Below are 13,774 nucleotides of genomic sequence, written 5' to 3' on the forward strand. Positions count from 1 at the left end.
TTGAGCTACAATAGCTTCATAGTGATTGTTTCATAGGAGTGATGACTGTATAAAATCAGTCTCGTTAGTAGCAAGTCTTAATTCTATATAGTATTTGCTGCATTGATAAGGTTTCAGTTGTGATATCTACACTCCTTGTTTATTTATTTTCATACATGCATGTTACCATGAACAACTTTACACGATTTGTGTTTTTTCTCCATTTGTAGTAAGTTCATGACAGGTACAATAGTGATAATTTTGTAGTATCACACAGCGCATTTATACTTATTGATTTATGTTTATTTACATGTATTAACAGAATGCGACATACATCATGGCAAACTTTGAGTTTTGCCTTGTGAGCATTTTTACAAGCATCAGTCCACCTTTTTCAGTGTGTCGAGCTACATGTATATCAAAGTTAGTGTTATATATGTGTGTACCTTAATAGGTCCGTAAAAACATGGTTGAGAGTACTACTTCTACAAAGTTGACTAGCTCTACAATCTTTTGTTTTTTAGTTACAGTATTATTCCACGAGTTTGTAATGATAAATTGTTTATAATTTTATTTTTTAATAACATTTATTGTTACCACAAAAGGTTAATTCATTATTAGTGTAAACAAGTTCTCAATGTTTGTACACTACAATTAGAGCAGCAGAGTGGACCAGCAAGGCACATAAGTGTGCATTACATTATCAACAATAAATAACTATAGCTAAAGCAGTTAACCAGCATGCTAAGAGCGAAAGACATGCTTACATGTATGTACATGTAACATTATGACTACGGTATAACTAGCCAAAGACATGCCTACATGTATATACATGTAACATTATGACTATGGTATAACTTTATTGTCCTAACAGTACTTATTATGACTTAAAATTGACTTAAAATGACATCATCAATTTGTCACATTTGATTCTTACAAATCTCCAACTTAATAAAAGAACATTGTTTTCAAATTAAGATATTCTTACAGTTTAATGGAATCATGCACTATCATCAGATGTATCCAGATAAAAGAGCAAAAAAGATAAAAAAAACAAAGAGAGCAGAGCAGTCATACAAAATAGACAATAAGGACAAATAATGTACAAGTATAAAATATTATTATTATTTAATTTGATGCAACTATTCACTTTTGCAAGCAAATTTCTAGATATTGAGTGAATAAAACTACATAAAACAACAGAAATAGTAGTTTATTATTTTTCTAACTATCATTTATCGTAACATTAAAGACAGAACTCATATTGATAAGTGTGTGTGCAAAAAAACATTTTACTGGACAAGTACTTTACAAGCTTGGCATAATAGGAAGCATACATGCATGTAATAAATGGCTATAACTTAAACTTAAAAAGAGCATTGAAAGAATCAAAACTATACAACATGCAAACAATAAACAATTATATAGTGTCTTGCATGACTCACCAAATTTGTATATCTTAAGAGGTATTCTTCTACGTAAAATTAGAATTACTTGCTTTACTTTTTAAAGAATTAATATGGCTAACTGCAAGAACGGGGGACAGATACATTGAATGATAGGTACATACATAATTCATGACGCAACTTAAAGTTCCTGTCATAATTGTAAAAAAATTCACGCAAAAAGGTAAAAAAATGTATTATGCATGCCTTTCTCATATTCATCACTTTCATGTATAAGAAGATATCACAAAGTGTAAAGTTTACAAATACTTCCAGTAACACAATTTAATTATCAATGAACAACAAAAATAATTTTGCAAGTAAAAATCTATAACAAAGATAATTATCCATGTGTGCATTGCTTACTTCCTTACTATGTCCAGGTTGAGTATATTCAGCAAAGATCTTGAGTTACAATAAATAAAGCATACAGAAGCCTCAAAACTAATTTAACTTCCACAACCCCTAGGATAAAGTATCGTTATAGTATGAGCTACCAACTGTATCTGGCAAACGACACCACCTGAAAAATATAACAAGAAGGATGGCATGATAATACATGGAAACTGTGAGTGTAATTATACACACACATTTACAAACTTGTCAGAAATATGCTATGTCCCTCTAGTAAACATTCATGAAAATAGTGACAAGGCCACCATTTCTCATAATGGAAAAATGAACTGAAGAGAGGAAGTTTGTTTTGCAATAATAAAAAAAGAAACTCTTACTTTATAAAGCACAAATAGACTGAGATGGTGAGTGTTTTCCCTTTGCTTAACAGGTATATATGCTCCATTGCTGTAAACTACAGCTTCATAGTAGTACACATATAACTTGTTCTACAACAGTTTCTGTAGCCAGAAAAGGGTACAATGATATGCTTTTAGTCCCATAAACCAATTCTTCAAACTTTAGCAGAAAGAAAATGCAATGTAAGTGTTACACCTAGTTATATATATCAATAAAATGCAAAACAGTTAATCTATGCATGTACAATATAGTCTTCAGACAAAAGCACTGTAACAATGTCCCAAAACCAGTTAAACAAAATTTACAACTTGCAACTTTTCCTCACATGTGTGCAATAGCATGTGGATATACCCCAGAGTATAAGGAAGAATTTTTTTTAGCAGAAGGTGCCATTTGGTAAAACATTATTAAAAAATAAGACTCTTCCTAAAAGATGTGCTACAAGTCAAACAACACTAAAATACAACACTACAGAATATGGATGCACATTACAAATGCAACCAACAGAAGACTAAAACAAGCAGGGTTCTTTTGTTAGGCTGCAGTACATTACTACTAATGATAAATCAAACACTTTGTTAAATACACCACCAATTACTATGCTTCACAACACTCCCTAAATGATAAAATGAAGTACTATCTATTCAACATATTTTTGGACTTTAAAAGTGAGACAATTCGCATTTATTGTACAATACACTGCGTATCATACAATAAATCCCAACGAGGAGGTAGTCTCACATTCCAGGTCAAAAAACTCACAACTCTGCAATTTTACCCAAGCAGCACATTATAGCAGCAACTCTTTCTCTTATTTGCCACATACATTCAAAAAACTTAGCATGCTAGTTCATATGTGTGGTTTAGCATGTAGTTTATTTCACTATACTCCCTGTACAACACAACAGCTACCACCACAAAGCATGGCATGGCATTTTTCTTCACTCCTAGTGAGTCTCAATATGACACAAAAGCTGCCACACAACACGTGGTACTACTTACATAATTTCCCTAATACAATGTAACACTCTGTATAATGCAACAACAACCGCCACCCAAAGCGTGGTACGGCATGTAGCTACATTCCGAGTTTCTGAACCACTCTGTGAAATGTAACAACAGCTGCCGCCCAAAGCGTGTCACAGCAATTGACCATTAAGATCTAGTAACTTTCATCACTCTTAGAACTTTAATAAGCTGCCACCCAATACGTGGTACAGCAGCAAATAGTTAAAGTCACTCTGTAATCAACTGCCATAATGCCATTACATGTCATATGGTACATGAGCAGTTTGTATAGTTAGTATTGTGTATTTTAATTAAAACGTTTCTCACAAACTGCCATTAGCATAATATGCTGCAAAGGTTTAGGTAAATGTCACAAATGTGGACAGTTTGTCTACAACAAAGAGGGAGAAGGAGTAATCACATACTCAACTGCAAAATATGATAAGCATACAATGAGTAATTACAAACAAACAAGATGCAGTTGTACTTTAACCACAAATAATGATACTAAAATATCTTAAGCAATAATTGCACTATATCAACGAAAATAGAAGACATGGTATAAAATTCTTTATACCATCAAAGACAAAGATCTTACCAAATTTGTATTAAGCTAAAGAAAATCAAACTAAACAAATCCACTTTGAAATAGCAAGGCTAAAATGTCATTGCACTGCTTTTAATAAAGTACAGGTATCACTAAATCGTAGTGATTACGATTAATGTGGCACAGATACAACGTGACTTTTATGGGTGTCATGCAAGTTTTGTTAGTGAACCGAGGCATATAAGTATGCCACTCACGGTAATTGGAATATTCTGAAATTACCATAATCTTAACTTAAAACATTGTGGCAGCTGCAAATACCTCATTCAGTTGACCATGAGGTTCATAAATAGAGTTTATGTCTGTTTATGTGACTCTTCACTGCTTTTAATGCATCAATATTGTAATTAATTCCCACACGAACGAGTCTACCAAAGGCAAGAACATTGGCAGGGTCAAGCATGAAGTTAACTAAGGACATACGGACTGCAAAATGATTGTCTTCAGTACTAGTAATGGCTTTTGAAATTGTCCTATATAACATGCCCCATCACTGACAATCTCATTCCGAATATGAGAAGCTATTTCCCTACATGGAACCTGTTTGACAGCATCAACACGTTAAACAACTGCAATACCAGAAAGCTTTGATATAATTGCAACTGCTTTCTGTACCCAATATTTATTGGCAGAAAGAGGTGGTAACATTTCATTCGAAACCTTTGAAGCACCCTTGGTCTTTTCTTCATCAATTAAACAGTCTGAGTCAAGACTGTGAAATGATTTTGTTACTACTTTTTGACCCACAAAGTCATTGTTAGGAACAGTTACACAATCAGCACCAGTCGTTTTGTGGTCTTTCATTTTGAATGGAAAAGGGGTCAGCGAACACCTTGGTACAGAGAGCTCCCACTTCTTATTTTGAAACAAAGTTGGAGTGCATACAGAAGGAGAACCTACTTCTTCAGCCACTGCTATATAGAAAATTTGCTGTTTTAATTTCGATGGACTTGGTGTCATTGATGGTGTAGGGCACTTACTTAAAGATAACTGTACCTGCCGCATCTTGTGGATAGATGTTGGACTACTTTTGGATGGAACAGATGCCAGCGGTACTGAGAAAAATCTCCCTTTTTATTCTGCAACAAAATTGGAGTACGTACAGAAGGAGAACCCACTATTTCAGCCATTGCTAAATGGGAACTTTGCTTATTTAATTTTGATGGGCCTGCGGTCATCGACGGTGAAGGGCACTTACTTAATGATACATGTACCTCTGACATGTTGTCCACAGAAGTTTGAGTACATATGGAGTGAGAGCCTACTTTATGAACAGTTGATACAGTGTGTGAATTGTGCACCACAGGAGTACTTTGCCGTGGAATTTGTAGTAGAACAGGAGTATTAGATGGCGAACAGCATTTTGATACAGATATCTTCAACTTTTTACCAAGGATAAAAGATGGAGTGGATACACTAGGAGAGCCTACTTTTTCAGCAGTTGATGCATTGCATGGCACAGTGACACTTCCAAGAGCAGAGGTACTTTGGTCTTTAATTTTTGATAGGACTAATGGAGAAGGGACTTTCGGTGAATACAGACCCATTTTCTTAATGGCGGTGTCCACAAGGCACCAGGAGTGAGTGAACTGTCCATAGATCTTTTCCTATTTCTTACATTATCAGGGCAATCCCATTTCTGACATGGTAAATTGGGACATGCCCACGATTCAACAACCATTTTATCACTTAGGGAACATTCAAAGTCATAATAATCATCGTCATATTCAGATACTTTGTCCTCACTTTTGGATGCATTGAAGGTATTATAATATTCCAGTAGCAGTATCACAGGTTCTCCTCAGTGGACAACTCTTGTGGGATGTCCTTCTGTGGGTTGTTGAGCCACATTTGCATTTGTCAGTCAAGGCATCTGCAATTACTTCTTCAGAAGATGCATCCCTTTCATAATCATGATTCATTGCACTCTCTTTTACAAACAATTGCTTGCGTTGATGTTCAGACTTTACGCTTTCTCTCATAAAGCTTCATCCTTGCTTTAGCAACATTGGTCTTCCTGCTTTCTATATCAGAAAATCTACCTGCATTCAGCTTCTCCAAGATGGATGGAAGATTCTCAACAACAGGAAGGCACATCCGCTCAATGATGTCAAGAATATAGTGGTACTGAGGACCACGCTTTGTAAAAAAGAGGCCATGCAACCTTGAATGAGACCTATGTTGGTTGAAACGTGGTAGTGAAGACGTGCAAGGTTCCAATTTTTGGACCTATACCTAACAAGCACATTTTTCGAAGCTTCAACAGGGTTTGTTGTGACTTTACCTATTTCAGGATGTATGAATACATCAGCCAGACCGGCCTTTTCTTGACACTTCAACTTGTAAGCTAGGGTATGAAAAGGGCACTTCAAAACGTGGTCAGTTTTGTAAGCTTTTCCATGGCATTTTAAATTGTATTTATCTGTACAAGAACCACAGCTAGACACTACTAATGGGTGAAAATCACACTGGCCACCATCCCCATGGTGTTTATCCTGAAATTTGTGCATTGCCAAGGTTATTCATTTCTCTGAGAAAACATTGGGGTCATTGCCAGCATTTGTAAGGCACATTTGAAATGAGGCTTTGGCTTTTCTAATGAACTTCTCAGTGAGGCAACCACAATGCTTGGCATGCTTTTCCCCTTGCAGTAACATTCTACTTTAACACTATTATCAGTTGTCATTTGTTTTAATTTACGCAATTTGTCTAACTTTATAGTATGATTCTTGGCAACATGATTGCCACACCGCAAAACCCGACGAAGTGGAAAGTGTTACCAGAGAACAGTCTCAGATGTGCTGTCTCTGTCTTGAATGTGGCATTCCACATTCATTTAATCCTTGACCATGAGCTTGAAAACCTCATTAGCGCCAAAACCTTCTGCTGCTTTTGAAGTGCCTTCATATATGTTATCTTGACACAAATCGTCACATCCCTTTTGACAGATGTGATAATATTACAAAAGAGCACCAGTCAAGTAATTTCTGACAGTGTATGTGCAGTTTCGCCTGAAACTGCCTCTTGTGAGCCAAACCGCATCGCCACAGGTAACAGCCCTCTTCCAGCTCCCTAATTTTTTCTAATCCATATGTTGCATTTCCTTTCTGGCTTCCACGCAAATGCCATCTAAAATGTCGTTCACATGTTCATACATCTCTTTAAGTGTCCCAAAAAAACAGTCGTTGACTGTATGCATTCCAAGGATGTGGTGAAACATTTTCTTATATATGGCACAAGATCCTCCAGAACAAGTTGTAGCAACTTGTAAAATCTTAGAAACAGCAGCATCACCAATCTCCCTCTGAGATGAGGTTTCAAATTTGACATTGCAGCTACCACAATTGGTACAGCTAAAAGAGAGTGATGCTGCTCCCCCCAGGCCAGCCAGTTCTATCGAGTTTACCTTCAATTTACCTTGACAATTGGTCTCCTGGCAAATTGAAAATTGTTTCACAAATTTGACCATCTGTGTAGTCTCTGTGACAACCATGCAATTACTGGTAGCATCTATGGGCAAATTACTCTTGCAAGGAGTATCCAGTCTAAATGTGCAATCAGGTTCACCTGGAGTGGGTTTTTCATTTTCAGTGGCACCAAGAATATTGTCCTTTTCCACAGAAGGTACTGGTTCTTCAGTATGAATCTGTAACACAGAGAATGGAGTGACGGAGCCAACACTTGACATTAATTTTGTCACTATAAAACATTTTGGTCATATAACTAGTTATAGCTTTTTATTTGGATAAAACCTCAAAACACGAGGTCAAACATGCCCACTTGTTGAGAGAATAATCATTACTTATTCAGTATTAATGTAATGATAATTTATCTTTGTTAATCAGTGAATAATCCTAGAAGCCCATCATTGAAACATTTATGCCAGTAACTCTGCAGTAACGTGGAACTTTTCCCTCACATGCAAGAGCTACTAATGATATTTTATTTTTTGATGTGATATACAAGAAGGTGAAAAAAAGATAAGTAGCAACAGTAGTACACAGGTAGTGTGCAGGTAGTAATTTTACTTTGTTACTCTTTACTGCACTACGGCCAGAAAGTACTGTTGGTACCGCCCTGTCACATGTTCCGTGTAACAAGCACTCATTCACTCTAGAGGCTCTCAATGGACTTGAGCATACTTCGCTTGGCTGTCTTTACTCTCCAAGCTCATCTCTACTGCTGCTCTCTGCTTATACAAGGCCGTTTAGGAGGCTCTTTGCTCGATTCACTTTTGAGTTACTGTCCTGCTGCTGACCACAAGGACTACTGCCACTGGTAGGTGTGCATGCGCAACGAAGGAGCAGCAAACTGAAGTTTAGAGAGAAAAAAAGCTAAGTAGCTGCAGCGTTACTACTCTTGTACTGTGCAGTTAAGTACCTTCCATTGTGTAGGATAGACCCTTGCGTAGGATAGACCCTTGTGCTGTGCTTGTATTGCGCATGCGCAGAGTAGCTGGTGGGCAGGGTAGTCAGCACAACTACCCTATGCAGCTACTCTATACTACTATTCCATGGCTACTCTGCCGTCTACTACTTAGAGTCAGAAAGATTGTACAGTACGAAAGAGAAGTGCACCAGGTATCTAAATTATTTTTGTTATTATTATTATTATTATTATTATTATTATTATTGTTATTAGTTACTTGTTAACAAAGAGAGGGTAAGAAAGATAGTACAGTACAAAAGAGCAGTGCAGCAGGTAATTAAGTTGTTGTTGTTGTTATTACTGTTATTATTATTATTATTATTACTATCATTAGTTACTCATACACAAGGAGAGGGTCAGAAAGATGGTACAGTACAAAAGGGAAGTGCACTAGGTAATAAAATTGTTGTTGTTGTTGTTGTTATTATTATTATTATTATTATTATCATTATTATTAGTTACTCGTACACAAGGAGAGGGTCAGAAAGATAGTGCAGTACAAAAGAGAAGTGCACCAGGTAATTAAACTATTGTTGTTGTTGTTGTTCTTCTTATTATTATTATTATTATTATCATTATTAGTTACCCGTGCACAAAGAGAGGGTCACAAAGATAGTACACTACAAAAGAGAAGTGCACCAGGTAATTAAATTGTTGTGGTTATTGTTATTATTATTATTATTATTATTGGGGTGAGCCTGAGTGAGCCCCACATATACGAGACATGTATGTCTGTCAGTTTGTTTGTACACATACGTCACCCCTATTTAAGTGTTTTATAATAATATAATTACACATTTTAAATGATAATTTTAATAATTACGGCACTCTGTGCAAAGAGTAGAGTCTACTAATTTTTTATAATATTCAAGAAACAAGAGAACCTTAAAGCAAGAATAATTCACAAGAAGATGCTCGTGAAGCTCGTTGACTTAGTCGTAATGAGTGTGATCGGGAGAGACGAAGCGAAACCGAGGAGGAGAAAAGAGCGAGGAGGCTTAATAGAAATGCCAGAGTTAGGTCTCATCACGTCCAAAGACAACAAATGGAGTCTCCTTCTGACAATGAAGATCGCCTGTCTCAAGAAAGAGCCAAGATACAAGAGATAAGGGAACAAGAGGAACCTGCCGCAAGAGAGCAACAATTAGAAAGTGAAAGAGCTCGAGTAACATGGAGGAGAGAACAAGAGGACCGTGCTGAGAGAGCAGAGATTAGCAGGTAATAGAGCTCGAGTTACTTTGAGGAGAAAACAAGAGGACCCTGCTGAGAGAGCAGAGATTAGCAGGTAATAGAGCTCGAGTTACTTTGAGGAGAGAACAAGAGGACCCTGCTGAGAGAGAGCAGAGATTAGCAGGTAATAGAGCTCGAGTTACTTTGAGGAGAGAACAAGAGGACCCTGCTGAGAGAGAGCAGAGATTAGCAGGTAATAGAGCTCGAGTTACTTTGAGGAGAGAACAAGAGGACCCTGCTGAGAGAGAGCAGAGATTAGCAGGTGACAGAGCTCGAGTTACTTTGAGGAGAGAACAAGAGGACCCTGCTGAGAGGGAGCAGAGATTAGCAGGTGATAGAGCTCAAGTTACTTTGAAGAGAGAACAAGAGGACACTGCTGAGAGAGAGCAGAGACTAGCAGGTGATAGAGCTTGAGTTACTTTGAGGAGAGAATGAGAGGACCCTGCTGAGAGAGATGAACCGCTGGCAGGTAATAGAGCTAGGGCTGCTCAACGCAGGAGACTAGAGGATGAAGAGGTTCTGCCTATCAACACACAGATGTTGAACCTTCACAAGAAACTTCCGTTACTTCTAAGTGTGAGACATGTTTGGAAAGCTTTCCCAACCTGTCAGTCTCCCCTCAGCTCAATGGGGTCATTGAGTGTAAGAAGTGTGTTCAAAAAATTACCAAAGTCATTGTAAAGTAATGATGCTCACTCAATTTTAAGCTATGCATAGTCTTATGACTCCCGAAGGCTCGCCCCTTTAATGTTCTACATTTGTCTAGTTATTATTATTATTATTATTATAGTTACTCGTACACAAAGGGAGGGTCAGAAAGATACAGTAGTACAGTACAAAAGAGAAGTGCTCCAGGTAATTTTATTGTTCTTGTTGTTATTATTATTATTATTATTATTATCATTATTAGTTACTCATACACAAGGAGAGGGTCAGAAAGATAGTACAGTACAAAAGAGAAGTGCACCAGGTAATTAAATTGTTGTTATTCGTCGCCTTCAATGTGATGTTCCATCTAGTGCAGTTAAAGACTTACGTAGACTTGGGCTGTTATCTCCTAATGATTCACAGCCTCGTCCAATACTTGTTACCCTTAACCGTTCTAAAGATGTGGTCTCTGTTCTCTCCAAGCGTGGTTCTTCTCCTTCACATTATGTCGTTAAACCATTTATGTCTAAAAAAGAGAGACATACAGAATTTCTTTTTACTAAATGAAATGTGGAGACTAATCAAATCTGGTACAGCGGGGGATGACATTCGCCTTAGTAAAGCTTCCCTTTTTGTCAATGGGGAACTTTATGCTACAGTTACTAACACTGGCTTATCTCATGTCGACCACTCTTCCCATGCTGCATCCGATTCCACCGAATCTCATACTGAAACTCCTCAAGCTTGGTCTCCAGCCTCAACGCCAGATGTTTGTACTAGTCTCCTTTCAGGAAGAGCTGCCCATTCCTCCTGACTAGACCTATCTACATGTCTTATAAATGCCAGAAGTGTTGTGAACAAAATGTCTTCAGTTCAATCCTTCCTGATCTCCTGAGGTGTTGAGGTGTTTGCCTGCACTGAATCTTGGCTATCTTCTAATGTCTTTAATCAGGAATTTATCCCCCCCGGCCACCTTGTCTTCTGACATGATAGAGATGGTCGTGGAGGTGGTGTCCTTTTAGTAGTTAAAGACTACATCCCCTGTACCATCTTACCATGCTCTGATGCAGAGTTACAGCAGATCACTGTCTCGATTGGCACTTCTCCTGTCTCTCTTTGTGTCCTCTACCGTCCTCCTAATGCCTCAACCAAACATGATCAGTCTGTTACTGACTATATTGACTCCCTGGCAGCTACGAGTAATGAAGTCATAGTACTTGGTGACCTAAATGTGCCTGACATTAACTTGGAAACCCTCACAGGAGCCTCCACTTTCTCTAAGTCTCTATGTAAAGCTGTTTTTCACAGCAATCTAACCCAACTAGTAGACTCTCCCACCAATGTAAAGGGTAATATCCTAGACTTAATTTTAACTAATGATTGCTCTCTGATTGAGCATTATAAATGTATCAAGATCTTCTCCATTTAACTCTGATCACTTTGCTATTTTTTGTCAGATCCTCTGCCACTCCCACAATCCCAGACCCAGCCCATCTAGCTTGAGTCCATTAATGTACAACTATGCTAAGGCAGACTGGGTTAGACTTGCTGACTATCTCTTAGAATATGACTTTAGTCACTGTTTTACTGAACCTGATATTGACACTTCCTGGTCTCGCTTCAAGGATGCTATCCATGGACAAATTTTTCCCCCGCACTCGTGCTCTCTCTACAACTCATCCCGCCCCATGGCTTCGTGGTCTTCTCCTCCATCAACTTAAGCAGCTACTGTCTCTCAGAAGACACTACAAAATGACTCCTATTCTCTGAAGGCCAAACTCGCTGTCAAAGAGCTCGCTTTCTCTCTATCCTTTGCGGAGGCCAAACCTCAATACGAAGTCAAACCTGTTAAAGAACACAGGAGAGACTACACTTGTCTCTACCGCTATATACGCTCTATGATTAAGTCAGCTGAGCTCCCCCACACAATGTGTTTTGGGTCTAAACTTGCATCAGATGACCTTGACAAGGCTACATTCTTTAATGAGTATTTCTACTCTGTATTCACCAGGGGTTGTTCTAGTGATCCTTACCCGCCCCACTCCTCTCCCCCTACTTCAGCCCATATCGACTCTATAATCTTGGAAGAAGTTTATAAAATCCTCACTTCTCTCAAAATCACTAAAGCACCTGGCATGGATGGTATGGTTCCTGCCCTCCTGAAACAGAGTGCCTTAGCCCTCACTTCCCCTATCACTCACCTCTTCAACCTCTCTCTCTCTACCAGTACTTTACCTCAGGACTGGCGCACTCACTATATCAAGCCTATTTTCAAGTCTAAGGATAGGACATCTGGCCAAAACTATCGTCCCATCACATTACTCCCAGTCATTTCGAAAGTTCTGGAGAGAATTGTCCATAACAGGCTTACAATAATACTAGGTGAGTCAATATCCCCTAATCAATACGGGTTTTTACTTTCACGATCTACTGTCTAACAAATGTTAACTATGATGCAAATGTGTACGAAGCCTTGGACAATAAGAGCTGTGTCGACTGCATCTACCTAGACTTCCAGAAGACATTCAATTCCGTCCCTCATAACAAGCTTCTGCTGAAATTGAGGAAGTCTGGTATTGTGAGTCCTCTATGGGACTGGCTTCATGTCTATTTATCTGAGAGGCATCAGTGTGTAGTAGTTAATGGTACTACATCCAGTTTCTTAAAGGTCTTGAATGGGGTTCCTCAGGGGAGCGTTCTTGGGCCCCTACTATTATTAATTTACATTAATGACCTATCAACCCTTAGTGTTCCTTCCGACATAAAACTATTTGCAGATGACTATAAATGTCTCCAGACTATTTCTACTACTAGAGATTGCTCCCTTCTTCAAGACAGCCTAGACAGTGCTCTTCAGTGGAGTAAGGATTGGGATCTTGCTTTCAATACCAGCAAGACCAATCATGTCCGTTTCTTCTGACAATACTCTTCCCAGCCTCCATTTGATTATATGATCGATGGCTGTACTATTCCCCACTGTGATCATATTCGAGACTTGGGTTTTTACCTCTCTAGTGATCTATCATGGAGCACTCACCTCCACTATTATAAAGCCTATAAAGTCCTAGGTTTGCTGAAGAGATCTTTTAGCAGTAACAATGTCCAGGTTAAGAAGAAGCTATATCTCACACTGGTCCGCTCAATTCTATCTTATGGAGTACAGATTTGTCGTCCTACTTCTATTAAGGACCTCAGTGCTATTGAAAGAGTACAATGTCGAGCAACCAAGTATATCCTCTCTGACTATCATTTGGACTACAAATCCCTCCTAACCGCTCTAGGTCTCCTCCCTCTCTCTTTGTACTTTGAGTACCTTGACATCTCTTTTGCCCTCGTCTCTCTTCACAACTCCTCAGACCCTATTTATACTGTTTCCTTCAATATTCTCTCATATATCTTTTAGTAATAATAACTCCAGAAACGGCAATCACTTAAAACTGTCCCACAAATTTTCTCGCTTTTCCCAAACTTCTAGCTCCTATTTCTTCAGGCTCCCTAAGCTTTGGAACAGTCTTCCATCCTTTGATCTCTCTCTCCCCCTCTACTAATTGTAATAAATTAAATCATTTTTATGGCATCACTTCTTATGTTCATTTGATTCCAATAATTTATGCACTTATGACTATAAATGTTTATGTTGTAAATGTTTTAATCTTTCTCTCCCTCCTAACTTCTC

General features: G+C 38.1%; 1 protein-coding gene across 1 annotated transcript; it reads left to right on the forward strand.

Moving 5' to 3' along the window:
* The first annotated feature begins 9,265 nt into the window (after positions 1–9,265).
* LOC105314292 (trichohyalin-like) lies at positions 9,266–9,864 on the forward strand. The gene is made up of 2 exons (XM_011408376.1): positions 9,266–9,438; positions 9,534–9,864. Exons 1-2 carry the CDS (start codon positions 9,266–9,268, stop codon positions 9,862–9,864), a joined length of 504 nt encoding a protein of 167 aa, XP_011406678.1.
* The last annotated feature ends 3,910 nt before the right edge of the window (positions 9,865–13,774 follow it).

Source organism: Amphimedon queenslandica, unplaced genomic scaffold (genome assembly GCF_000090795.2).
Source record: "Amphimedon queenslandica unplaced genomic scaffold, v1.1 AMPQUscaffold_13013, whole genome shotgun sequence".
Taxonomy (NCBI): domain Eukaryota; kingdom Metazoa; phylum Porifera; class Demospongiae; order Haplosclerida; family Niphatidae; genus Amphimedon; species Amphimedon queenslandica.

Bases quoted from the DNA above. Each gene is read 5' to 3' on its own strand.
- LOC105314292 (XM_011408376.1), top strand. From the start codon at position 9,266: ATGGAGTCTCCTTCTGACAATGAAGATCGCCTGTCTCAAGAAAGAGCC. The intron at 9,439-9,533 runs GTAATAGAGCTC...TACTTTGAGGAG, and splicing joins GAGAGAGCAGAGATTAGCAG to AGAACAAGAGGACCCTGCTG.